The following is a 26,862-nucleotide window of genomic DNA, read 5'->3' as shown; positions in this document are numbered from 1 at the left end:
GTCACATATTCCATGGACTTTTGTAGCAAAGACTTTAAAGTGTGTAGCAAATATTGTTTTTGTTTCTGGATTAAATTTTATTCTATTGAATTATTTGTTTCTATATCTGATTTGGATACACTGTTGAAGAATTGTGTTCACACCTATTGGTATTTTAGAAGCGTGCCCCAGTCTTTTTTATTTTATATTGAGCCTTGTTTTTGGATTCGGGTTGCAGCCATTTTCATCTTTCCAATCAATAATTGGTTTATTAATTATTATTTTCATTTTTTGAGAGGTGGTGGGATAAGCGCAGGGTTTCTTTATTATAGATTTTTCCTTGGTGCAAGGCATAGCACTATTGAATGTGACAACAGATGGGTTATTTTGTTTTTTACATTAATAAAAGTTTGTGGTTTTACACTGTGGAGAATCTTCCTTGTTTTCCATATGCTTCCTAGATGTGTCATCTGTGATTATATCCTAATCTTGATGAGAGGAGGGGTGATATATATTGCCTCCTCACCACCTGATTTAACCTTATAATTGCTGTACTACCATGCTACAATCGTGAGCATTGCACACGGTGGCAGGGCAGCCCCATAGAACTGCATTAGTGGTGTTTGTTGGTGACACCGCCCACCAAAAGCGGCATGCTGTTTATGTTTTGCAGCGGCCATGAAGCACAGCATTGTGGCTGTGGCATGTGTACAGGCATGAGCGCCTTTATGTTCCTGTTCAGGGGGATGGTAAAACTGCAGCTCAAACTCCTAGTTTTACCTCCCCAAAGCTGCACATGTGAACAAAGCCTAAAACAAGAAAGCTTTGCACTAAATTATTTTCTGTATCAAAATCAAGTGCATCAAAATATGATAAAGAACGAACGCATTTCGACCGGCATGGGTAATTAAGAGCTCAGGGTTGAGTGGCATCTTTGTGAGATTTAGATTCACATGCTTTTTACACCAATAAACTTTTGATACGGATCTTTGGCTGTGTGCTGTCACCTTTTATCTTGGTTGATTGCCCAAATGGCTGACAGGAGCCTTCAATGCTGTACCGGCATTCTGCGAGGCGGAGAGGGACAAGGAGGATTGAAATCAGGTTTGAATTTTCTGCAAGGAAGGATCAATGACCATTCATCGATTGAAAGGATTGCTCAGTGCTCTTGATTTCTGAAGGATACGATTTTTTCATGGAAACATTTCCTATATGGAATGCCTGTATACCCAACATTAGTTAGCACAAATGCCAACAATGAAATGAAACAACACAGAAGCCAATTAAGGCTTTGTAGCTGAAACAAGGTAGATAAAAATCAATTATTTAAAAAAAAATCTGATTTTTTTAAATTTAAATCAGATTTTTTTGATTTTTATTAATGTTATTTTAATAAAATGCTTTTGGAGTAAAAATCTAAACCTGGAATTTAATAGATAAAAAAGGACACACAGATAAGTTTGTGTCGCCACTTGGTACCATTTGAACGGTTTGTAACACTTGGGATGTTCGTTCATTAAATACGAATTTTGATGGATCTTGGAGTGCAGTCATTTCTTTAGTGTTGACTGACATCTGATCATGAATGGCATGACAGCAGATTCCAGCTTCACATCCCCCCCCCCCTTTCTTCTCTAGCTCTTCCAGGATTGGCTGCTCCACACCTCAGCATGATTGGGCATGCTGAAGTCATGTGGTGCCTTTCCTGAGTTTTGACTGGATGTTACTCAAATCTCAGGACTGGGAGAGTGTAGAGGTAGGCGGGGAGTCCTATGACATCACGACTCCGCCCACCGAGCTCCGGCAAAGAGACCTACCCACTGATTCCAGAGTTTTGCAAGGGCTCCTAATGCTAAAGGGGGTGACATTTGCAAGGTAGGGATACATGCAGAAGGCTTGCATGTATATACACACATTAATAGTGTGCTATTAGTTTATACTAGGTGAGTGGTGGGTTTACATCCACTTTAAGATACAATAATAATTTAGTTTATTCAGCACGAAATGGAGCTTAGTTATGTAGCATTAGGGTGTATATTCTGCAATATTTAAATTTTTAGTAAACTCATTCAATGAATCCAACTCTGCAAGCTAACATGCACTGCATTGATGCATTCACACAATTTCACAGGAACCATGAGCTAAAACAAAGTTCAGGAATATTCCTTTATCTCATTGCTTTGCTAATCTATGTACACTATAAACTGTATGATTGTTTGAAGAGAAATGCATCTGTACCATGCTCTAAGTATGAGGAGGAAGGGCAAGCAGTTACAATGAAAGTGAAACCTTCTAAGCAGCTTTTAAACCTTGTGATCTTTCTTCACATAGCTTGAAGTGCTTTATTCCTCCCTTGAGGACCAAAATGGCAGCAGGCCATAAAAGAGACCCAGTTTGGGAATATTTACGAACCTGAAGGCTTATTCTAAATGGGAAACCTTCATTTTGTTTGCAAATATTAAAGATTCTAACTATCAGCAAGAATGAGTCCCTACCATTTAAAGAGAACCTGTCATTTCAGATCCATCATGGCAGCGCCTGTTAGCGGCATCCACTCACCTGCTGAGGCCACGTCCCTCATCTGGTTGTGTCACTGCCGCATCACCAGCCGTCCCATTAAAGTGAATGGGACTGTCGATGAGTCAACAACGGGTCATAGTTACATAGTTACATAGTTAGTAAGGTTTAATAAAGACACCAGTCCATCCAGTTCAACCTGAGTGAGTGACTACAATTGTCCCTAACCCTGTACATCGCACACTCACATCGGTCCCTAACCTCAATCCAAGGTCCCCATTCATATACTAGGGCCAATTTTGGACAGAAGCCAATTAACCTACCAGCATGTCTTTGGAGTGGAGGGTCAGAGGAGGAGCCACTGCGGAACAGGGATGACAGTTGCTCTTTAAAAATTATGATTTAAATCAAGCCTTTTTACTAGTGATTTTAAAGCGACTTGATTTAAATCGAATCTACCCTGAGCTAAAATGCGTAAGCCGCTGTATATCTGTACTCCCCCTTTATCAATAAACTCTACCGGCTATATACTTTGACTTCATACTACAAAAGATGCTCAATTTCCACTTAAATATGACCGAACAAAACCTTAGTGAAACCACGTGGTTGAGCTGCGTTTTTAACACCCCCTCCCCACCAACCTCTCCCCCTTTAGCTGCAAAGGCATCTGCTGGGGGAGTAAACATCACAAATTCACAGCAGCGCTCCAGACCTGCGCCTCTCACTCCTTGCGATCAAGCCAATAAATGTGAAATGCGTTAAGCAGGGGCGGTCCCTGGGTGGAGATGTCATGGATGCAGTTGTATCGCTGATAGCGGCAAAAAAGTGTAGAAGTAGATATTGATGTGCAGCTTCTATTCATCGGCATCTTTAAATGGCGAGCAAGGTGTACAAATGCCGTGGCCGTGGCAAGAATGATACCTCCTGTTCCTTTCGGCAGGCAATACTGCCCATCGAACACGACCCATTTAAGTAAACGGGGCAACCATCCTACAACTGCGCTCAATGCACATGGTTGAGGTGTGGTAGCGTGGCATTTTTGTGGTTAAAACAGGTAGGGAAGTGGCAACATATCGCCTCCTTACCGCCTGTTAATTGCCTATAGAGTCACACGTGGGCATATACACAGGACAGCCCCCTCCTTCCCTCCTCCTCCAGGTCCTCTAAACAACGCGACACAATGAGGGCGGGAAATTCATCTTGATTGATGGAGGTTTCACCTCTCTCTTATTCTAAGACAGGTTGGAGGAGCGTGACACAGCCTGTGACTGGCAGAAATCAATCCACACCATTTTATTGACAAAAAATAATAATTAAATGGTACAGCTCAGACTTATCAGAAGATATAGTATCAAAACAATTTTATTAGTTGAATATATAGAACAAAATTATTATTCACATATGTGCATAAAAGACATAAGGGGGTTTATACAAAACACAATACCTTCCCAACCATGTACAGTTAAAAGTATATACAGTACATAGAGTATGGTGTTGCATCAAGATTTCCAACATGTTTCGCGGTAAGAGAATTTGCTTCATCAGGGTTTATTCGTTTTGTAACTCCTCACTCTAAATAAATAAAGCATATATACATATGTCAGTATAAATGTACTTTACAGTGAGATAATTTATCCTGTCCACTAAACAAATGGAGCAATGATGACAAACAGAGAAAAGCAAACAGAGAAAGAAAAAAAAAAGGAGGGAGGGGGAGGTAGAGCATGGGGTCGATACCTACCTTATTCCATCTGATGGTTGGGGACTAGAGGGAGATTAAAAGTCACATTGACTCTATGTCTCCCTCTACTCCTCAACCATCAGATGGAATAAGGTAGGTATCATCCCCATGCTCTACCTCCCCCTCCCTTTTTTTTTCCTTTTCCCAGTTTGCTTTTCTCTGTTTGTCATCATTGCTCCATAGGTTTAGTGGACAGGATAAATTATCTCACTGTAAAGTACGTTTATACTGACTTATGTATATATCCTTTATTTATATATAGTGAGTTACAAAACGGATAAACCCTGATGAAGCGGATTCCCATACCACGAAAACCCCATATACTTTCTTTAACCTAGATGTTTTTTTAATTACAATAATTACAATGCCATCATCCACATACAGAAATAGAAGAAACAAATGTAAATTATACAGCGTGTGTTTAGAATCACTTTAACAGTCCATTTATTTGATTGCCTAACTTTACTGGGAAATCAATTGTACCAGTAACGGGAATGCCAGACCCCGAGATGCAAGATAATATTCTTCTTTCATTAAAATAGCCAGCAGGAACTTTACTGGGCACTAGGCATGAGCAGACAAACGTCATTTCTATGTATGTTTAGTCTGTCCTTTGTGTCCATTCTTTTAAATATTAGGTGAGATAAACTGCGTACCAAATACAATTACTTGGGTTCCAGTTGGGGGTCTCTTACACACAAGCTTCCAAAGGAAGTCTCAAGCCGGCCATACACCGAGCAAATTTCTTTCCTGCAACCATGGATTGCAAGATAGAAATTAGCTTGATTCCCCCATCAACACAGACAGTACTAACAGGGTAATCCTTCCTGCCGGGCCACTGTCTTCTCTTGGCAGGGGTGATCGAGGGAAGCCACGCCCCGCCAGGCAAAGACAGTGATTATCACTAGCGACTATAGCAGCCGCTACCGATAATCGCAAGAGAATCCAGTAGGCTGGGTTTACCCAAGTTGATTGATCAAATTTGTACATTCGGCTTGCCCATTAACAGTTTGAATCTAGGCCAGCTCCTGCTGAACCGGCCGAGATGTGAACCGTGTATGGCCTGGCCTTATGTACAAAAAGCATTCATTTAAAGAGACCTTGCTACCAGACCATTCATTTCAACAACAACCTCCCCATATGATTATATGCACATTTAAAGTGGAAGTTCACCCTAGAACTACTCTATGGACATTAAACAGTCATATAACACATGTATCATAAAACGAAAAGACTTTGCAGCACCGCTCCAAGCAGCAGTGTACAGTGTTTCCCCCTCAGTCTCAGGTGTAGGGGGGCCGGCATTTGAATATCAAGTCCAGCCATGGCAAATATTGGTAGCGCCGATCCCCTTCCCGACCCCTGAGAAACGTGTTAGACGGTCTCAGCCAGCACTCCTCCACTGACCACACCCTATATGACTAAGCCCCAATGGGTGGGGCAAAACACGTCATGGGCATGGTCAGCAGAGGAGCACTGGATGAGGCCGTCTAACACATTTCCCAGTGGGAGGGAGGGAGAGCAGCGTTACCAATAGTTGACATGTTCATTCATAAATGCATAACACCATGTATGAACTCTATCTGTGGTTGTTCAGCAATCAGCATTGGAAACTGACAGCCATTTACCAGTGACACCATGCAAATTGTGGTGTCACTCACCTATCCATGCTATCTATGCCTTGTAATTGAAAATTCAAAAACGCTTCCTCTGTGCCCTGATGCTGTAAAAGATGTAGGGTGGCTGAGCAACACCGTGGGGTTGATTTACTAAAACTGAAGAGTGCAAAATCAGGTGCAGCTGTGCTTAGTAGCCAATCAGCTTTTATCTTCAGCTTGTTCAATTAAGCTTTGGCATTAAAACCTGGAAGCTGATTGATTTCTATGCAGAGCTGCACCAGATTTTGCACTCTCCAGTTTTAGTAAATCAACCCCCATGAGTTGCATGGTGTTGCTGCAAAATGGATGGCAGTTTCCAATACTTATTGAAAGACAACTGAAGTGCTGACAGATGTCAAACAGGGTGCTATGAATTTATCAAGATACATGTGATACATGTTTAATGTTCATAGAGTAATTCTAGCGTGACCTTCCACGTCACTATATTCTATGCATAGGCGTGCGCACAGGGTGTGCCGGGTGTGCCCAGGCACACCCTAATCCCCCCATGCGCATTAATATTATCGTTTTGTGTAGCAACAGGAACATGGGAAAGATCTCCCTCTTACCGGCTCTGCCATAAGAGAAGTGTTTATCCTTTTCTCTTTCACTGTACCAGCAGGAAGATCAAAGTGCCGGAGTCATATATATGTAGATACATACACATGCATGTGTGTTTGAGCTTAAAGGTGCACACCCTAATGCATTAGGCTGCGCACATTTATGATTCTATGCATGTTATTTACCTGTAAAAGCCTCTCTTAAGTGATAACCAAAGGCCCCGAGACTTAGTGGCGGCTGGTGAAGTTTTTGGATGGAGGGTCGCCAGTACCCGCCCATCGTTTTTGACTCCTCCCACTTCTCATAAACCATACCCCTTAAAGAATCCACCCATTCTGTCCCCTGTATTCCACTTGCTTCCACCCATAGTGTCAGGAGTAAACAGCTCAGATTACAGGACAGAGTATACAGTCCCAGCATCACAGGACAGATTATATATCTCAGCATCACAGGACAGAGTATATAGCTCAGCCTCGCAGATCATGGTATACAGCACAGCCTCGCAGATCATGGTATACAGCACAGCCTCGCAGATCATGGTATATATATAGCACGGCCTCACAGATCGGCGTAAACCAACTGAAAAATTACACTGTTACACTGTTTACAGCTGTACACAGTTAGCAAAATTGTGCAGGACCCTTTTCTTTGTCCGCACCAGAATCGAATCGCATGGATGTTCATACCCATGCGATCCGATTCCTGTACAAATTCACAGTTCGCACTGCGAATCTGGGGGTGTCATTAACTTTCTATTGACACCTGCAGTGGATTGTATAGGGCAGTGTGAACTGCCTGCGAGTTCTATGCGATGCGAGACCCGGCACTGGAATCGCGCTGGTGAGAACCGGCATTCAGAGCCTATGCAATTCCAGCCTGAAGCTGCAGCACCCCTTCCCTGTCTCTGATGTTACATGTGCTCCTGATAACAGCCAGAGAGCCTTCATATGATGTTAAAAAAAAATCTATGCAGATCAGCGGAAGCTGCTCCAGTTATTGCCAGAAATCGGATATGTCTGAGGAGGTGTGAAATAGCATTACTGTCTGCAGCACACTATAAGCACAACATTAAAAAAGAGAGGCTCCCACATTTGCATATAGATATAAAAAATCCTGGGGTAGTGGTCTCTTTATTAGTCCCGACTCCCCTGAGTGATCTGTGATTGCCTTTGAACTGAATCCCTCACGTGGCACGTTCTCAGTCTCTTCCTTCCTACCTTCCAGCAGCTCTGCTCGGGTCGAAGAACGGAGCCGCCGCCGACATTTCCGGTTTTCGTCTGTTCCACGAAAACCCGGAAGTAACCTCTAGATTTAAACAACAATGCTCCCACCCATAGTGATTCTACGGGCGGAAGCTACTCGGTGCTTTGTATTGCGCCGCAAGGTGGTTAAAAGCCCGCAAATGAAGCGCCACGTCTGCAATCTCGTGATTGCATTGACGTGGCGCTTCCCATAGTGCACTGTGTCCGGCGCCTGAACACAGTGCACTCAGTTAAAGTACTTTTTTTTCTTAAAGAGGTGGTTTTAAAAAATTTTTTTTTGGTGTCTACAGGAGGGGGGGGGGGGGGGCGGCGCCCGGGCGCCCCCTATGGACGGGCCGCCACTGCCGAGACTGCTTCTGGGCATTGCCATCTTGGATGTAATATCAGCACGTCCAGCAGACACAAAGCTGTCACTTAAGTGACATGCTATAGTATTCCCCTTTACTCCTTCCCTGGGAACTACTGTACATAAAACAGGTTATGTAGAGAGGGGAGGAGCAGGAGAGCTAGGCCAGCGCAGACAGTACTTAGACACTCCCAGAAGAGGAAGGACCATGACGTGGCAGGCGGGATGGGGCTGTGCTGAGGAATTGGCTCTTGCTGGGAGCACTTACATTTTCTAGCAAGTTCAAAGTCACACTGCATGTAAAGAAAAAAAATTTTTTTATGGAAAGAAGAAAACACTGCAAATAAGCATAAATAATACTTGATTTTCTGTGCTTTTACGTTTATCATAAAGAGGAACTACACTGCATCTGAGCACAACGCTACGCATCTTTTTAAAGCGGAACTACACTGCATCTGAGCACCACAAACCCCCCAGAAAAACGCTTTTTAACCACTTCAGCTCCAGAAGATTTACCCCCCTTCACGAGCATGCCATTTTTTTGCGATATGGCACTGCGTTAGTTTAACTGACTAATGCGCGGTCGTGCGATGCTGTATCCAAATACAATTTATGTCCTTTTTTTCCCACAAATAGAACTTTCTTTTGGTGGTATTTGATCACCTCTGCTTTTTTGATTTTTTGAGCTATAAACAAAAAAAGACCGACAATTTTAAAAAGAAAAAACATTTTTTTACTTTCTGCTATAAAACATATCCAATAAAAAAAAAAACGTGTAATTTCTTCATCAACTTAGGCCAATATGTATTCTGCTACATGTTTTTGGTAAAAAAAAATCCCAATAAGCGTATATTGATTGGTTTGCGCAAAAGTAAAAGCGTCTACAAACTATGGGATATATTTATGGAATTATTTTAAATTAATTTTACTAGTAATAGTGGCGATCAGCGACATATAGCGGGACTGCGACATTGCGGCAGACAAATTGGACACTGACACTTTTGGGGACCAGTGACCCTACATACATACAGTGATCAGTGCTAAAAATATGCAATGTCACTGTACTAATGACACTGGCTGGGAAAGGTTTAACATCAGGGGTGATCTGAGGGTTAAATCTATGCCTAGTCTGTGCTTGGTTACTGTGTGGGAGGTCCTTGTACTATGGGAAGGCAGAGATCAGTGTTCCTGCTTTGCAGAAACACAGGACCAATACCTTCCCTACTGACAGAACGGCATCTGTTTACATAAGCAGACCGCCACTCTGCTTGTGTCCCGAACGGTCGTCAGGTCCCGCTGTGTCCAATCAAGTTTAAAACAAGTAAATATAATATACCTTCCTATTTACTAACACCAGGGCATTTTTTTCAGCGGGAACACAGTTCCGGCACCTCCAACACTGAATGTATGTAATGGCAAGGGGTGCTGGGGTGGGCTGGAGGGTCTATTGTTGCTGGTGGGTCAATTATTGCTGGAAGAGATCTACTATTGATGGAGGGGATCTATTGTTGCTGGCTGCTGGATAGTCTATTGATGCTGGCTGCTGGGAACTCTGTTGTTGCTGCTGGGGGGTATTTTGTTGTGGGGGTCCACTGTTGCTAGGGGGGTCTATTGTTTCTAAGTGGATCTATTGTTGCTGGGGGGGTCTACTGCTGCTGGCTGTGGGGAATCTATTTTACTACTTTTCTTGCTATCACTAACAAATTTCATTTATCAATTATACTTGGCTCTGTACTCTCTAAAATGTGCAGTACTGAGAGTGGGTAGGGGATAAAAACCAAGCAACGGTGCTCAGAGGTGGGTAGGGGGGCGGAGATAAGAAGTGACTCAGAAGGGTGCAGTTCCTGCACCTATTCTCTGAGAACAAAAACGGTGACTAACACTATTAATATAAGGCCCCTTCAACACAGGGTGGGCTCGACTCTGCTGGCAGTCCCCTTGCTCAGCAGGGAATCTGTCCACTGATCCCCACAGAGCAGGCGGATGGCTGGTCCGTGTCTCCTCCGCTTATGCAGATCGGACACAGACATAGCCTGCTCTCCTCTATGGGCAGTTGGATGTAAGAAGACTGGATGTCCGCGGGGGTAAACGGACGCTTATCTGTTTACACCCACGGCTCCAAAGAGGAAAATGGTTGGTCTGATCGGGTATGTCTGCAAAATTGACAGGCGGACCTGATCGGTCAGCTCAGGGCCGTCTTTAATATTGATTGGATCCTGGGCAAATGTTTTCTTGGGCCCCCCCTCCATGCAATTTCGCTCTCCACCTGCTCTGAGACATACAATAAATAGCAGCTAGGCTTAAAATCAGTTTACTGTATCAGATCAGGCAGCGATTGCGATTGGTTGCCAAAGGTTACAGTGTATCATTACCGCTTACTGACTGGTTGCTAGTGGTTGCAGCACACATTACTGCTTACTGATTAGATCCTAGATGTTACAGCACATGATTTCTGCTTGTTGATTGGTTGCTAGAGATTACTGTACAGTAATATTGGTCACTGATTGGTTGCTAGAGGTTTCAGCACATCATCTCCTCACTGCGGGGGGCATGATATACATATGAATGCCGCCTTTATTTACATTTCTATGCAGCCGGGTGCAGCTATTTACATATGAATGCTGCTGCTATTTACATATGAATGCATGGTATTTACATGTAAACACAGGGTCTGCAGGTGAGTCATCTGTACACAATAGGGCAGAGCTGGGCAGCATTAGTAGCAGCACTTCACACTGAGATATCAGGACACAGCAAGGGACTAAAACTTCAAAGGGACAAGGGAATTTAAACTGGGATAGTTGGCAAGTATGAGGTAGCTACTTTGGGCCCCACAACAATGACAGGGCCCAGGGCAGCTGCCCCTTTTGCCCTGACTTAAAGATGGCCCTGGGTCAGCTAGTGTGAAAGGGGCCCAAGATTAAAAATAGTCAGTGTTGACTGAGAGTGAAGTGCAGCTTTAAATGTGAAATATATAGAGCACAGGAAGCAGACAGGGGGAAGCACGGCCCCAGGTATGCCATCAGTATCAGTGTATAGTAATGCTGGGATGTCTGCATCCAGAGCCTGTGGGTACAGATAGAGAAAAAGACAAACCTGTCCATCCGAATCGAATGCCAGGCCGGCCACTCCATGCGTGTGCACATCTTTCAGGATGGAGATGGTCTGTACTGTGTAGGAATCCCAGATACAGATGTACGGATCCTTCCCAACCTGCCCTGTTGCGACAAGAGTTCTGTCTGGATGTAATGCAAGGCTGCAGAGACAAAAACAAAAAAAAACAAAACAATAAATATCAATTATTACAAAACTATCAATGGACATTTATAAGTAATCACAGAAGGGCATTTATAAGTAATTACAGAAGGGCATGTATCAATACAGATAGACCAAGGGTGAAAAGGGACCATTCATGAAGCAGCATGTAGAGTGTATGACCTTTATGTGCTGCACCTTATGGAATGAATATAGAAGGTGAGACAGAAATACTGCTGATACCTGAGCATGGCCTTTTTTAGGAGAAAACTGGAGAAGTGAGGTGGACTGGATGAGCTTCTTAAAAACATGGAAGACGCCATATTAGAGTCCTTTAAAGCTGAAGTTTAATTTGCTTTTTATTTAACCTTCCCTGCCCCCCACCCTCCCCACCTCCATGCTAATGACATCTTTTTTAAAAAATTCTTTCCATTTCTTTTACATACCTTATTTTAGGTTTAACAACATGATCACTAGGTCTCTGTGCTCCTCTATGAAATGCAGGTAAATAATGGCTAGTGGGAGGGACCAGCAGGGGCTGTACTTAGCTTCACAAAAACATCACAACGAGCTGCCTCAGTACAGCTTTCAAGAGCCCTCAGACCTCAAGCAAGCAGTGAGCTGCCTCATGGGAAGAGCTTGATAAATATCAAAATAGATGGATATATAAGGGGGACTCTGTAAGAGATCCTGATGTAGGGGAGACTTTGATGTGGACCCTAATGTACGGGAGACTTTGATGGGGACCCTAATGTACGGGAGACTTTGATGGGGACCCTGATGTATGGGGTACTTTGATGGGGACCCTGATGTACGGTGTACTTTAATGGAGACCCTGATGTACGGGGTACTTTAATGGGGACCCTGATGTACGGGGTACTTTAATGGGGACCCTGATGTACGGGGTACTTTAATGGAGACCCTGATGTAAGGGGTACTTTGATGGGGACCCTGATGTACAGGGTATTTTAATGGGGACCCTGATGTATGGGGTACTTTGATGTGGACCCTGATGTATGGGGTACTTTGATGGGGACCCTGATGTACGGTGTACTTTAATGGAGACCCTGATGTACGGGGTACTTTTATGGGGACCCTGATGTACGGGGTACTTTTATGGGGACCCTGATGTACGGGGTACTTTAATGGAGACCCTGATGTATGGGTACTTTGATAGGGACCCTGATGTACGGGGTACTTTGATAGGGACCCTGATGTATGGGGTACTTTGATGGGGTCCCTGATGTACGGGGTACTTTATTGGAGACCCTGATGTATGGGTACTTTGATAGGGACCCTGATGTACGGGGTACTTTGATAGGGACCCTGATGTACGGGGTACTTTGATGGGGACCCTGATGTACGGGGTACTTTGATGGGGACCCTGATGTACGGGGTACTTTGATGGGGTCCCTGATGTACGGGGTACTTTAATGGAGACCCTGATGTATGGGTACTTTGATAGGGACCCTGATGTACGGGGTACTTTGATAGGGACCCTGATGTATGGGGTACTTTGATGGGGTCCCTGATGTACGGGGTACTTTGATGGGGACCCTGATGTACGGGGTACTTTGATGGGGACCCTGATGTACGGGGTACTTTGATGGGGACCCTGATGTACGGGGTACTTTGATGGGGACCCTGATGTACGGGGTACTTTAATGGGGACCCTGATGTATGGGTACTTTGATGGGGACCCTGATGTATGGGGTACTTTGATGGGGACCCTGATGTACGGTGTACTTTAATGGAGACCCTGATGTACGGGTACTTTAATGGGGACCCTGATGTACGGGGTACTTTAATGGGGACCCTGATGTGCGGGGTACTTTAATGGAGACCCTGATGTGCGGGGTACTTTAATGGAGACCCTGATGTACGGGGTACTTTGATAGGGACCCTGATGTATGGGATACTTTTATGGGGACCCTGATGTACGGGGTACTTTAATGGAGACCCTGATGTAAGGGGTACTTTGATGGGGACCCTGATGTACGGGGTACTTTGATGGGGACCCTGATGTACGGGGTACTTTAATGTGGACCCTGATGTACGGGGTACTTTAATAGGGACCCTGATGTATGGGGTACTTTGATGGGGACCCTGATGTACGGGGTACTTTGATAGGGACCCTGATGTACGGGGTACTGTGATAGGGACCCTGATGTATGGGGTACTTTTATGGGGACCCTTATGTACGGGGTACTTTGATAGGGACCCTGATGTATGGGGTACTTTGATAGGGACCCTGATGTATGGGGTACTTTTATGGGGACCCTGATGTATGGGGTACTTTTATGGGGACCCTGATGTACAGGGTACTTTTATGGGGACCCTGATGTATGGGGTACTTTTATGGGGACCCTGATGTACAGGGTACTTTGATAGGGACCCTGATGTACGGGGTACTCAGATGGGGATCCTGATGTACGGGGTACTTTGATGGGGAAAATATAAAAACATGCAGCGCTTGATATAAGTCCGTAAAACAGAATATAGTCCTTGGGAAAAAAGCCGGAAAAGAGAGAGTATCTCAGCACCAGCCTCAGTGTGACAGACGAAGCCACAAACCACCACAGTAATCAAGCAATTCCTCTTACCGGAAGGAGTGGACCCTCATATTATAGAGAGGTCAAACTCACTGGATGAACATTAAATGGAAGCCTGAATCCAGAGGGGAGCAATGACACTTTATATAGGAGACTCTAATAAGGATAATAAAGCCAGTACCCTAGGGACCACCTCATAGACCTCCAATCTCCAGCACTCAAGCACGCATCCACTTCCGATAATAACGCAGTTTACCACCCATGGCTTTCTTCATCTTTATACTGATCCATATATGGATAATCATCCATACTTTGATGGAGACCCTGATGTACGGTCAAACTTTGATAGGAATCCTGATGTAAGGGGGGACTCTAATGGGAATCCTGATGTAAGGGGGGACTCTAATGGGAATCCTGATGTAAGGGTGTATACACCGATCCCGCACCACCCCAAAGATGCGGCTTGCAGGACTTTTTTTCCCGTTCTGCAAGCGGATCGCCCCAGTGTGAAAGCACTCAGACTTTTACACTGGGGAGGCATGAGAGGCGCTTTACAGGCGTTAAATGCCTGAAAAGCGCCTCAGTGTGAAAGGGGTCTTACTATAGACCTGCACCTGAATTCGATTGAAGAATTGGCTCAGGTGAGGACAACGCTGGATCCCTGGACAGGTAAGTGTCCTTATGGTAAAAGTCAGCAGCTACAGTATATATTTTTTCTGAAGGAACCTGGAGCTCCACTTTAAGTTTATTTGGAATGTCTTTGCTCTGTATTCTGGAGTTTTTTTCTCACTTGTTCTGAATCATATTTGTCGATTACAAAAAAATCCAAGTATAATATATTCATTCATTTAAATGTATTTTGTTCATCTATTAAACAGATTTTTTCCATCCTGCATAATATGTGAAGTGTCTCTCGTAGTGAATAGTAGGAGGACTCCGGCTCTCTTCACCATTGAACCTTCCTCTCTCCAGGCTCCCTGTCGATCTCCCAGCGCCTTCCATTCCCCCGACATCCTCTATAACTATAAATGTTATTTTAGCAAAACTGCCGGCATCGGCTGCGGCACCAACGCCATGATTACTATTCATAGATGGGAAGTGACTGATTGAGGTCTATGTGTGCAGTCACATCAAGGTGAGAGCGGAGCGCTAGGGGATTCTGGCAGCTGAATGTGAGAATTTGGAGGAGGACGGTGTCACCGGCGCAGGGAAGAGCCATTATTCCAGGATAGTTCACAGAATCTACAACATCACACCTCAGAGCTGTGAAGAGAGACCAACAAACACATCCCTATTGTGTTTTCCATGAAATGTAGAAATGAAAAGGTGTTACCGTATATTCTCGAGTATAAGCCGAGTTTTTCAGCACTTTTTTTTTGTGCTGAAAATGCCCCCCTCGGCTCGAGTCAAGCACTTTTCTGCAGCAGAAAATGACATTTTCCTAACCGAATTTGGGGCCACTTGGTGCTAGGAACCCCAAATTTGGTGTGCAAACCCAGTGGAATTAGCACTACTATATATCCAAAGCTGGGGTTCCTAGAACCAAGTGGCCCCGAGATACGGGGCCCCAAATTCAGTTCGGAAAATGTCATTCTCTTCTGCAGAGAAGTGCTTGGTATTTTCCGAACCGACTTTGGGGCCCAGTATCTCGGGCCACTTGGTACTAGGAACCCCAAATTTGGTGTGAAAACCCAGTGAAAATAGCACTACTATATATCCAAAGCTGTGGTTCCTAGAACCAAGTGGCCCCAAGATACGGGGCCCCAAAATCGGTTTGGAAAATGTCATTCTCTGCTGCAGAAAAGTGCTTGACATTTTCCGAACCAAATTTGGGGCCCTATACCTCGGGGCCACTTGGTTCTAGGAACCACAGCTTTGGATATATAGTAGTGCTAGTTCCACTGGGTTTGCACACCAAATTTGGGGTTCCTAGTACCAAGTGACCCCGAGCTACGGGGCCCCAAATTCGATCAACTGTGTCCATCTGCAGCAATGTCATTTCAGGACCCTTTGGGTTAAGAGACCCCAAATTTTGGCTGCAGCTAGGGGGCATCTAGGAACCCTTAACTACCGAGTTTGAAGTTCGGGGGACCTATGGCTGCAAATGGGCACAGTGAGGCTGCAAATGGGCACTGCTGAGTCTCTTTTCCACTTACAGTAGCTGCGCATTTCTCACCCTAGGCTTATACTCGAGTCAATAAGTTTTCCCAGTTCTTTGTGGTAAAATGAGGTGCCTCGGCTTATATTCGGGTCGACTTATACTCAAGTATATACGATAGGCCAATGGTACATATTTGGCCTAAAGTGGTATTAAACCCAAAACCCAAATGTAATATATTGCAGCCTTTGGTTGTGGCGGCTGCATTAGCTTTCTTTTCTTTTGCTTTTTTCTCTGTGTTTTCACCTGGTTGTGATCTGGCCAACAACACGCCTCCTATATTCAAGTGCCCCCACTCTGGATGAAGGAGAACAGGAGGCACCTTTGGACAGCAGCACTGTCAGTTTGGGTGGGGTGGGGGGGGGTGTTGTCGATTAAAGCGGAGTTCCAACCACAGATTTTGTTTTTTATTTTTTAAATATCTGTTACTATCATATGATATTGTTTTTGCATTGGCTTGTGTTGTAAATAGCGCCGCTTTAGTTACTGTTTAAATTAAAAACTCACCTTATATTCCTTATGATCGGGCGTTCCCACAACGCGAAGCCCACAAGCATAAACTTCCAGGTTTTCGGTGCTGCTGAATAACCAGCATGCACCGCCCGTTCTCGCGCATAAGCAGCAAGCTAATTTAGCAGTGCAGGAAACTTATGAGGTTGCCATCACAACGGGCAGCGGCGTCGGAAGTGCCCACCCCGTTGTGATGGCAACCATGATAAGCCTATTAAATACCGGGATTTTAGCCCTTGGCGCTGCCCAGTGACTCCTGGGAAACGATGACACACATCTCCCAGGAGCACTAGCAAACACAGTCGCCGAGGGAAGTGACGTCAGGCGCCGTGGAGGGGAAGGGGGCAGAATACAAGAGACCCCATAGCAACAGCCCTGAAGAAGTATGTAAAAAAAAAGTTTTTTGAATGTTTTTTCTGATGTTTTTTCCAGTTAATTAATGTAAACTTAATTTTGTGGGTGGAACTCCGCTTTAAGTAAAGCTTCTCCTATAAGAAAATAATTCCATGCGCTAATAAGCACAATCATAGCTCTCTTATATAATGCCGGGAAAGCGCGCTTGATTATCTCCAAGTAACACAGACAGATGCTGGTATCACGTTGAGCTTAGCAAAATCCTGCCTAGGATGATCAGCTGCTTTTATTTATACTATAAACATGAATAACAAAGGAAGGTTGTGGCTTCAGAATCAGCCAATCAGACACTTGTATTCTTTCAAAAGAACCAATCACACACACACATGTATATATTCAAATAGAATTCCAGTAGTGACGTGTGCAGACGGTCGTGTGCAGAGTCATGTGGCCAGCCCCCTTGTGTCTCACAATTTGAACACTACTTACATGGCTCTGAACAAGACCGTGTGCACATTCCCACTGCTACCAACGCGAGCCGTACTCTATCATGGCTCAGTGGGCCATGATTTTTGCATGGTTATGCTATGGTTCCCATGTACGCAGATCCGTTTGCTAGGAGCGTTAATGCAATCGCCATGAGGTGGCCAGTCTCTTGGCGAGGGATAAACGATCATCCCTAAAAGAGCAAACAGATCTGCCATGTCCACAGGAAGGTTTCTGCAGCCAATGGTCTTCCACCAACGTCTGTATGTGCGAATACGCTCGCATGAGCGCAATACAGCAAAACTGACACTGGGGGGACATCTGACAACATACATTAATAAAAATTTCAGGGGAGCGTTAGATTTACTAGCAGATTTAAATACACTAACACGTTGAAGCCAAACTCCACTTTATAATCAGTTAACCACTTCAGCCCCGGAAAATGCAGTACCGGCATTTTGTTTATAGCACAAAAAATAAAAACGGCAGAGGTGATCAAATACCACCAAAAGAAAGCTCTATTTGTGGGGAAAAAAAGGACATAGATTTTATTTGAGTACAGTGTCGCACGACCGTGCAATTGTAAGTTAAAGTAACGCAGTGCCGTATCGCAAAAAATGGGCTGGTCATGAAGGGGGGGGGGTTAAATCTTCGGGAGGTCAAGTGGTTAAGTCCCCTTTCACACGGGGTGTCCGATCAGGTTTTTTTTATCTACAAGTGTCTGGGAGAGTCTTTGAAGATCATCACCTGCTACCTGGCTATACTATAACCCTAGGGACACGCACTGTTGACTTCCTGTTAGCTCTGGGGTCTATTTGATCAGGTGAGCGAGCAAGCATCTTGGAGGTGGAGGGATTGTCACAATATTCTTGTGTCTCTGGATCTCTTTTTCCACATGTGGAGGATCTGTGCTGCTGCTATCTGGTCTTTGTGGTTCATCAGATTGGACATTTGGATGCTTTTTATTGTTTTCTTTTGATTTTATTTGTTTGGTTTTTTTTTTGCGCTGCACTTTCAATATCTTTTGATTACCTTTCTAGGTTTTGTAGATTACGTTTTAGTGTTCAGCTGTCAAACAACTGTTTGGTATTTTATCTGTGCTGATTGCTATATTACTATATTGTCCGATCAATTAAAAAAAAAAAAAAAACACGGAAAAACTGAGAGGCGGACCTGATCGGACCATTCCCCCCTATGGGGCAGCAGATGTCAGTGCTGACAGGTCCGCTGACATCCACCGCTATTTGATCAGATCTTGTCCGCCAAATCCAGACGGATGGAGGTCCTATTTTCCATCCGTCTGGCAGATCGGATATAAATCGGATGAAAATGAACAGGCTGTCCATTTCATCCGATCTCCCTATAGAGGAGAGCGGGACTGGCTCAGTCTCTCTGCTCAGTAAGCAGAGACGGACCTGTTATCCACCTGCTCGGCAGGGATCAGCAGAGCGAAAGGGACCTAAGAGTGGCTTCTGCTATCAGTCAAATCCTGTGAGGAGGGAGTGGGAGGGGGGGGCGGGTCCAAGCTTCGCTCTGTGTGTCTATGGATGCACACAGCCCGGCTCATGCACAAGCCCGCACATCTGCCCCCATAGGAGGTGGCTTGCCATGGGGGCACACACAGAAGAGGAGAAGCGGTGAGCACCAGCGGCGGACCCCAGAAGAGGAGGTAAGGGGCCGATATATGCAATACCATAAAACTGAGAAGGTAAGTACAACATGTTTATTATTTTAAATTAGAAAAAAATTGCCTTTATAACTGTTTTAAAGCTTATATGAGATATAATATATAGATGTGATATATGATAGTACATTATAATTTAAAGGCATGTGTTGTGAGTTGTCAGGCCAATTTTAATGCAACAAATATTATTATATGTAATTTTTCTTTCATTTCCCTTCTCCTTTCATGCCTTCAAAGAAGAGCTGTATCCAGACTCTATTTCCAGCCATGTCCCGAGGTGCAGGCCGGACTAGACATCAAGCTAGGATTGGGCTGGTCATTTGCACTGCGAGATACAAGAGGGGCATTTCTCCAGCAGCCCCTCAGCCCCCCCCCCCCCGGGCATCATTTACCAGTCAAGTAGAAAGACTATTTCTGGGAATTGCTGATGTGAAGAGCCAAACAGCGTTCGGTATTCTCCCCTAGCGAAACCAGTAATTAATTGCTGAGGAATTCCCTGAACTTGTCTTTATGACTTCTCATAATTAAAATAGCAGAATGCAGTTTGTTTTATGGTTCTCTAATTAATCAGAGATATCATACGTCTAGTCCTTAATTTAGGATGTCAGGATCACGCTTGTTGTAAATGCAAACAAGAAATCTAGGGCAGTTCTGTGGAAATTTTTCAAGATCGGATTTAATGGAGGAAATTAATTAAAACATACAATAAGCGCTTGATGCCTATAATTGACTGCGGATAAAATATGACTTGTGTGCGCTCTGAATTGATGTTCTGAACGCCAGAAAGCACCTGGGAAATGATCCTAAGTGCTACATATCTCAAGCTGTCCATATCTGAGCCCATTGGCATCCATTTTCAATACTGATTATATGATGTATGTGTGGAATGGATAGAACAGACTCCTAAGGCCCCTTTCACCAGTTCAGTTACGTTTTTTCAAAGGAAAAAAGATGAAGTTTACAACAGATTTCCATCAGTTATTCATCAGTTGCTCATCAGCTGCTAATCAGTTGCTCATCAGTTGCCCCTTATGGCCCCTTTCACACGGGCGCCTCTGTATCGTCACATATGGCGACCCATCACATTTTTGCTACCCGCTGGAGTGCGCATGCGCGCCACCGTCATGCGTTCCAACACTTTTACGACAAAACTCCACACCCCTCGCGGGCTCGCTTCGCTTCGGGCACATTCTCGCTTCGCTCGGCATAATTATATTCTAATTCTATGGGTGGAATGTTGTCGTAAAAGTGTTAGAACGCATTTGGCGTCGTCACGCATGCGCACTCCGGCTGGTGATGGGTCACCATATGTGACACTACACCTCCATTCTGCGGTATCTGCTTGCTCAGCAGAGGATCGCTCCACAGATCCCCACTGAGCAGGCGGATGAATGACAGGTCTGTCTCCGCTTACTGAGCAGAGTGGAGATGGACAGAGTCCCGCTCACCTCTATGGGGAGATTGGATGAAAGCGGACCCCTTGTCCATTTTCATCCAAACCCATCCACCAGACGGATGGAAAATAGGAGATGGAAAAAAAAAAGTATATATGGTTGTGAACTTAATGCAACTTCCCCACATGGTGCAATTAAAGGCAAAGAAATTGTAAATAATAAAGAAAAATGTATGATAGATCATGATATAAATCTAAATACAGATATGCAAAAAAAAAAAAAATCACAAAACGATTATAGACAAGGTCAAATTAATCATCATAAAAATCTGCAAAAGATTTGACATCCATCGTTATACAAAAAGACATATAGACTATATGCCAATTCACAATTTTTATATAAAAATGTTGTATACTTTTGAATTGGCATATAGTCTCTATGTCTTTTTGTATAACGATGGATGTCAAATCTTTTGCAGATTTTTATGATGATTAATCTGACCTTGTCTATAATCGTTTTGTGATTTTTTGCATATCTGTATTTAGATTTGTATCATGATCTATCATACATTTTTCTTTATTATTTCTGATTTTTTTTTGCCTTTAATTGCACCATGTGGGGAAGTTGCATTAAAGGGGTTGTAAAGGTAATTTTTTTTTTTTTTTTTTAAATAACAAACATGTTATACTTACCTTCACTGTGCAGCTCGTTCTGCACAGAGTGGCCCCGAACCTGGTCTTCTGGGGTCCCTCGGCGGCTGTTTCAGCTCCTCCCCGCAAGCATTTACCACCTTAATGCGAGCTCCCTCGCATGGTGGTGAGTGCTTGCGGGCGCGCTCCCGTGATACAGCCGGCGGCTATAGCCGCTCGCTGTATCACTCGGCCCCGCCCCCCGGCGCGCCGCGTCATCGGATGTGATTGACAGCAGCGCGAGCCAATGGCTGCGCTGCTTTCAATCCATCCACTGCAGCCAATCAGCGACCAGGCTGAGCTGCAATGAAGATGACGAGGACGAGCAGCGAAGATTCGAGGCGTCAGGTAAGTAAAACGGGGGGCGGGGGGGGCGGCGGTACTGTCAAAAGTTTTTTCACCTTAATGCATAGAATGCATTAAGGTGAAAAAATTTTTACCTTTACAACCCCTTTAAGCTCACAACCATATATACTTTTTTTTAATCTATTTATATTGCTTATATTTTTTGAATTCACCATATATTGGTGTGCTTTTTGCTTCTCCCCTCCAGGTGCATTTCATTTTGGGCATTAACAAGGTCTGATCATATGGGAAGGTTTTTTTTTTTTACCAATACAACTTCGTATTTGACTGTTTTGGATTTTAATCTTTCAGTAAAGATGCCTTCAGTGGTGTGCTGCCGTCCAGGATTTTTTCCTTTCTTATGCCCCGTACACACGAGCGGAATTTCCGTCGGAAAAATCTTGGATGGTTTTCCCGACGGAATTCCGCTCAAGCTTGGCTTGCATACACACGGTCACACAAAGGTTTGCTGAACTTTCGACTGTCAAGAACGCGGTGACGTACAACACTACGACGAGCCGAGAAAATGAAGTTCAATGCTTCTGAGCATGCGTCGAATTGTTTCCACGCCGGGATTGCTACAGACGATCGGAATGGTCGAATTTCCGAAACGTGTGTACGGAGCATTAGGATTCTGCAACAGTTTGTTAAAATCCTTGCAATGTACATAGATCACCTAGGGGGGAATGTTTTTTTCTCAACAAAAGTGGAGTTACTCACGTTTACCCCAACTAATCCCAAAACCGTCCCCTCCCCCTCCTAACACCTATGCTGATCAACCGGTGTGAAAAAAAAAGAAGATGTATATACTTACCTACTTTAAAGAGGGAGTAACGCGAAAAAAACATTTTTAACCACTTGCTTACTGGGCACTTAAACCCCCCTCCTGTCCAGACCAATTTTCAGCTTTTAACGCTGTCGCACTTTGGATGACAACTGCGCGGTCATACAACACTGTACCCAAATGAAATTTTTATCATTTTTTTCCTACAAATAGAGCTTTCTTTTGGTGGTATTTGATCACCTCTGCGGTTTTTAGTTTTTGTTAAAAAAAATGAAAAAGACAGAATTTTAAAAAAAAAATTATATATTTTTTATATTTTGTTATAAAATTTTGCAAACAGGTAATTTTTCTCCTTCGTTGATGTACGCTGATGAGGCGGCACTGATGGGCACCGATAGGTGGCAGTGATGGGCACTGATGCATGGCGGTGATGGGCACTGATGGGAGCGGCGGTGATGGGCACTGATTGATGGCAGCACTGCTAGGTGGTACTGATTGGCACCACTGGTGGGCATTGATAGGTGGCACTTGTGGGCATTGACAGGTGGCACTTGTGGGCATTGACAGGTGGCACTTGTGGGCACTGTGGGCACTGGCAGGTGGCAATGACAGATGGCACTTGTTGGCACAGATGAGGCATACGTGCCTCCTTCCTCTTCGGGACCGATGTTCCTTTGACATAAGCCGGTGATCGGCTTGTTTTTCCTCCTCACGCTGTCAGCGTGAGGAGAAAACGAAACCGATCACCAAGGTTTTGTTTACATCATGTGATCAGCTGTCATTGGCTGACAGCTGATCACATGGTAAGCGGCGGGGACCGGCCCCTTACTCGGATCTGTGATCATCCGAGTCTCCGTGACTCGGTGATCACAGCGCGCACACCGTGCGCCCTGCAGGGTGTGCGCGGTGTGCGTGCACAGGGGAGGACGTCCCATGACGGCCTCCCAGAAATTGAGGTCCGCGCTGTAGCCGTCATTCGGCTATGGCCCGGACCTCAAGTGGTTAAACGTCAGCAGCTACAAATACTGCAGCTGCTGACTTTTAAAATATGGACACTTACCTGTCACAGGGTCCAGCAATGTCGGCACCCGAGGACGAACCGTCCCTCGGTCCTCGGATGCTGCCGCCGCCATCTTCGGTATGGGAATCAGGAAATGAAGCCTTGCGGCTTCACTTCCACTGAAGGCATCTTTACTTTACTTGCGGCTTCACTTCCCGGTTCCCTACTGCGCATTCGCGAGTCGCGCAGTGCAGTCTGAATGGTCCGTGCTGTCTCTGGGACCTGTGTGTGTCCCAGCAGACAGCGCGGTGGGGACGGGAAGAGGCGTAGACTCCCGTGGGAGTCTATGCCCGGAAGTGGGTGCAAATACCTGTCTTAGACAGGTATCTGCACCCCCCTCCCCCCTGAAAGGTGCCAAATGTGACACCGGAGGGGGGGAGGGTTCCAAAAAGTGGAGGTTCAATTTTTGTGTGAACCTCCGCTTTAAGCCTACATGCACTCTTCTTGTGAGCTGCTATGGTCCCTTTACATCTCCTGATATGAGCCTGCTGTACCATGTACTTGTATGAAAAAGTATGCTGTTCTCTTTGTATTGCTTCCTTTGTGTGAAATCCCTGGTGATCCTTCTAGTCCCCTTATTTTCTTGTTAAAAACTGACTACACTAAGCAGGAGAGCACACTGTGGTCAGTTCTCTAGCTATGCTGGGAAGTCAGTGTCAGGGCTGGGCTCAGCCCTTCCTTCTCTGAGCTGGCCGCTCAGCTGTTGGCTAATTGCCAGCTCCTATCTCTCCACAGTTACTCAGCTGTTGATGATATCCTGCTCATCAGTCCTGCCTACATAAGCCGTCCAGTCCAGAGGATCTCTGCCTTCGCCTTGGTCAACATCACAAGAAATTATCTCCTGCGATCCTTTTCAAGACTTGCTTTGCTGACATCCCTTCTGGATCCAGATCCTGCTTGCTGTTCCACCACATTGATCCCTGATGTTTGGCTTCTCTGACTATCGGTTACTAAACTTCGGCTATGTTTTGACTATGTTTATTATTTTTACTTTTATCTATACACAAATGTTTTGCCTTTCATTTCTAGGTGATCGTTTACAAGCTGGAATTTCACTTTAACCATTGCAGCGCTGGGGCAGTCTCACTGCAAGAGGGATTTTTACTTTCCCTTGAGTTCAGATTTAATATCTTTTCCTTTCTTATGGTGGCCATACATTATATGAAAAATCGGCCGTGAGCGCAAACGATAGGGCCATCAGGGTAATGACCGTTTAATCGTTCCGTGGACATAAATGAATGCATTTTTTGTTTGTTTTTTTACATATACCTAGTGCAGACAGTTCGGACAAATAACACATTAACCTTTCAATTTATCGTTCGTTCGGCAGAATATTTCCAAACTTGTCCTTCGTTTTTTTTTTTGGCTCAAGAACGTCCCAACGATTATCGATTTTGTGCCCATTAACTGGCTGAAAAATGAACAAACTGTCTAAATTACCAATTTCGGCCGATTTTTCGTATATAGTATATGGCCAGCATTACTCTGATTGAATGTGGCTATTTGTATCCGGTCCCAATGCAGGTGAAACCGATGCGATTTATACTGCCATGACAACAGCTAGAGAGAGAACTAATAGACTCCCATAATGATCGTCACCATCAGGGATACAATGGAGAAACACCTGCACAAAGGGAAAGCAAACAATGGCAGGCAAACAGGACTGTTATCTGCCTTTGATGTGAAAGAGTCGAGCGGCGAGAAGTTTGCCACGCTAAATTTATGAACACCGCGTCAGATTAAATCACTGGCTTCTATTTTTATCCACGGATCCCTTCTGTACATTAGTAGGACTGCTACCATAAAACAGCAAGACTAGTTTTCTCAATTATTCATCGTACCCGTCGCTCTAGATGGAAAAAAAAAAAAAACATACAATGTCACATAAATCAAATATGCAGAAGCTGGAGTAATTAGTTTCAATTATGTTCCTTGCTAACAGATCTGCCTGGCAGTTTTACAAAATGCTAAGCATACGTCAGTCTAGCGATCCCACAATTCTATTGACATACATATGGATAAAATACAAGACCGACACCATTTTTAAAATATGTTACCCCAACATTTCATATTCCTGATGCATTTCTGCTGTACCATGTACTTGTATGAGAAAGTATCCTGTTTTCTTTGTATTGCCTCCTTTGTGTGTAATCCCTGGTGTTCCTGCCAGTCCCTCTGCTTTCCTATTAAAAACTGACCACACTAAGCATGAGAGAGCATCCATTTAAGTGTGGTCAGTTTTCTGGCTGTGTTAGGAGAACAGCCCACCTGCCTGACCTCCATTGGTCAGAATTGTGCTGATGCCCCCCACTGCACATTTACTGTAAAGATCAGTTAGGAGGAATGACTACAAACAGATAACCTATTCTCCCTGGAGAAGAGACACTTAAAGGGATACCAAAGTCTTGTTTTTTTTTTAATTTAAAAATAACAAACTTGTCATACCTACCTGCCATGTGTAGTGGTTTTGCACAGAGCTGCAAGGATCCTTATCCTCCTCCCCCTCCTCCTCTAAGGTCCCTCGTCGGTGCTTCTGGCCCCTCCCCTCTGCCGGGTACCCCCACAGCAAGTAGCTTGCTATGGGGACACCTGCTCTGTGTGTCCATTCAGACACAGAGCTGCAAGCCCAGCTGTATGTGATCAGCTCAGGGCCAATCAGCACTGTCTAGACAGAGGGTCAGGGGTCCTGCAGCCTCACAGGACAGCTAAAGAAGAATTAAAACTCCTCCAACAAGCTTTAACCAGACACTGATTGAAGTCACAAGACTGCTATATACTGCTGATGAGAAAAGGTATGTAGCAGTTTACATTAACTAAAATTATTGCATTTCCATGTTCTGTGTACTGTGGGAGACCAGATATAGTGAATGCAGGCTCCTGGGTTTAGGAACACTTTAAACTGCATAAGGGGTTCTTTACTGTCAGAGCTGTAAGGATGTGGAACTCCCTTCCATAGTGGGTGGTGTCTGTGGGGAGTATCGAAAATGTAAAAAATCTCTTAGATGGGCATCTAAGCGAACGTGATATATAGAGCGATATGGGAAATGGTATTAACAGAAAACACACACCCACCCCCTACACAGGTTGAACTACAAAGGTCTTTTTTTCAACCTTACCAATTATGTAGCTGTGTATTCCTGAGCTGCAGAATGATGAAAAATGATCGATAATATTCCGTCCTGGCTGACGGACTCAGTTTGATCAAATAAAACTGAAGCTGAGTCTAAATTGATCATCAGAAATCAAATTTATGACTATTCTCTAAACACTTTCCAGACTCCATCTCACTGCTCCAGCACTGTCTAAGGCTCCAGTGTCACTCCGCCTACTTCCTGCTTCCTAGGAGAAACTGAGGGCAGCAATAGGCTCCTGCCGCTGTCAATCAAACCCCTGCGAGGAGGGAGCAGGGGCGTGGCTTACCGCTACTGTGTATGTCTATGGATGCCCACAGCACAACACAGATCCCAACATGAGCATACATTCACAGGTGCCTCCTTAGTATCCAGGTTACTACAGGTGGCATCCGA

General features: G+C 44.5%; 1 protein-coding gene across 5 annotated transcripts in view; it reads right to left on the bottom strand.

Moving 5' to 3' along the window:
* EML6 (EMAP like 6) overlaps positions 1-26,862 on the bottom strand; it is a 262,319-nt gene that overhangs the window by 209,023 nt on the left and 26,434 nt on the right. For all 5 annotated transcript variants that reach the window (XM_073628575.1, XM_073628576.1, XM_073628577.1 and 2 more), the window contains exon 2: positions 11,161-11,320. In XM_073628575.1, coding sequence (XP_073484676.1) covers positions 11,161-11,320 — 160 coding nt within the window. The remainder of the gene's footprint in view (positions 1-11,160; positions 11,321-26,862) is intronic.

This window comes from Aquarana catesbeiana, linkage group LG04 (genome assembly GCF_042186555.1).
Source record: "Aquarana catesbeiana isolate 2022-GZ linkage group LG04, ASM4218655v1, whole genome shotgun sequence".
NCBI lineage: Eukaryota > Metazoa > Chordata > Amphibia > Anura > Ranidae > Aquarana > Aquarana catesbeiana.
This window is presented reverse-complemented; position numbering and strand designations above follow the sequence as displayed.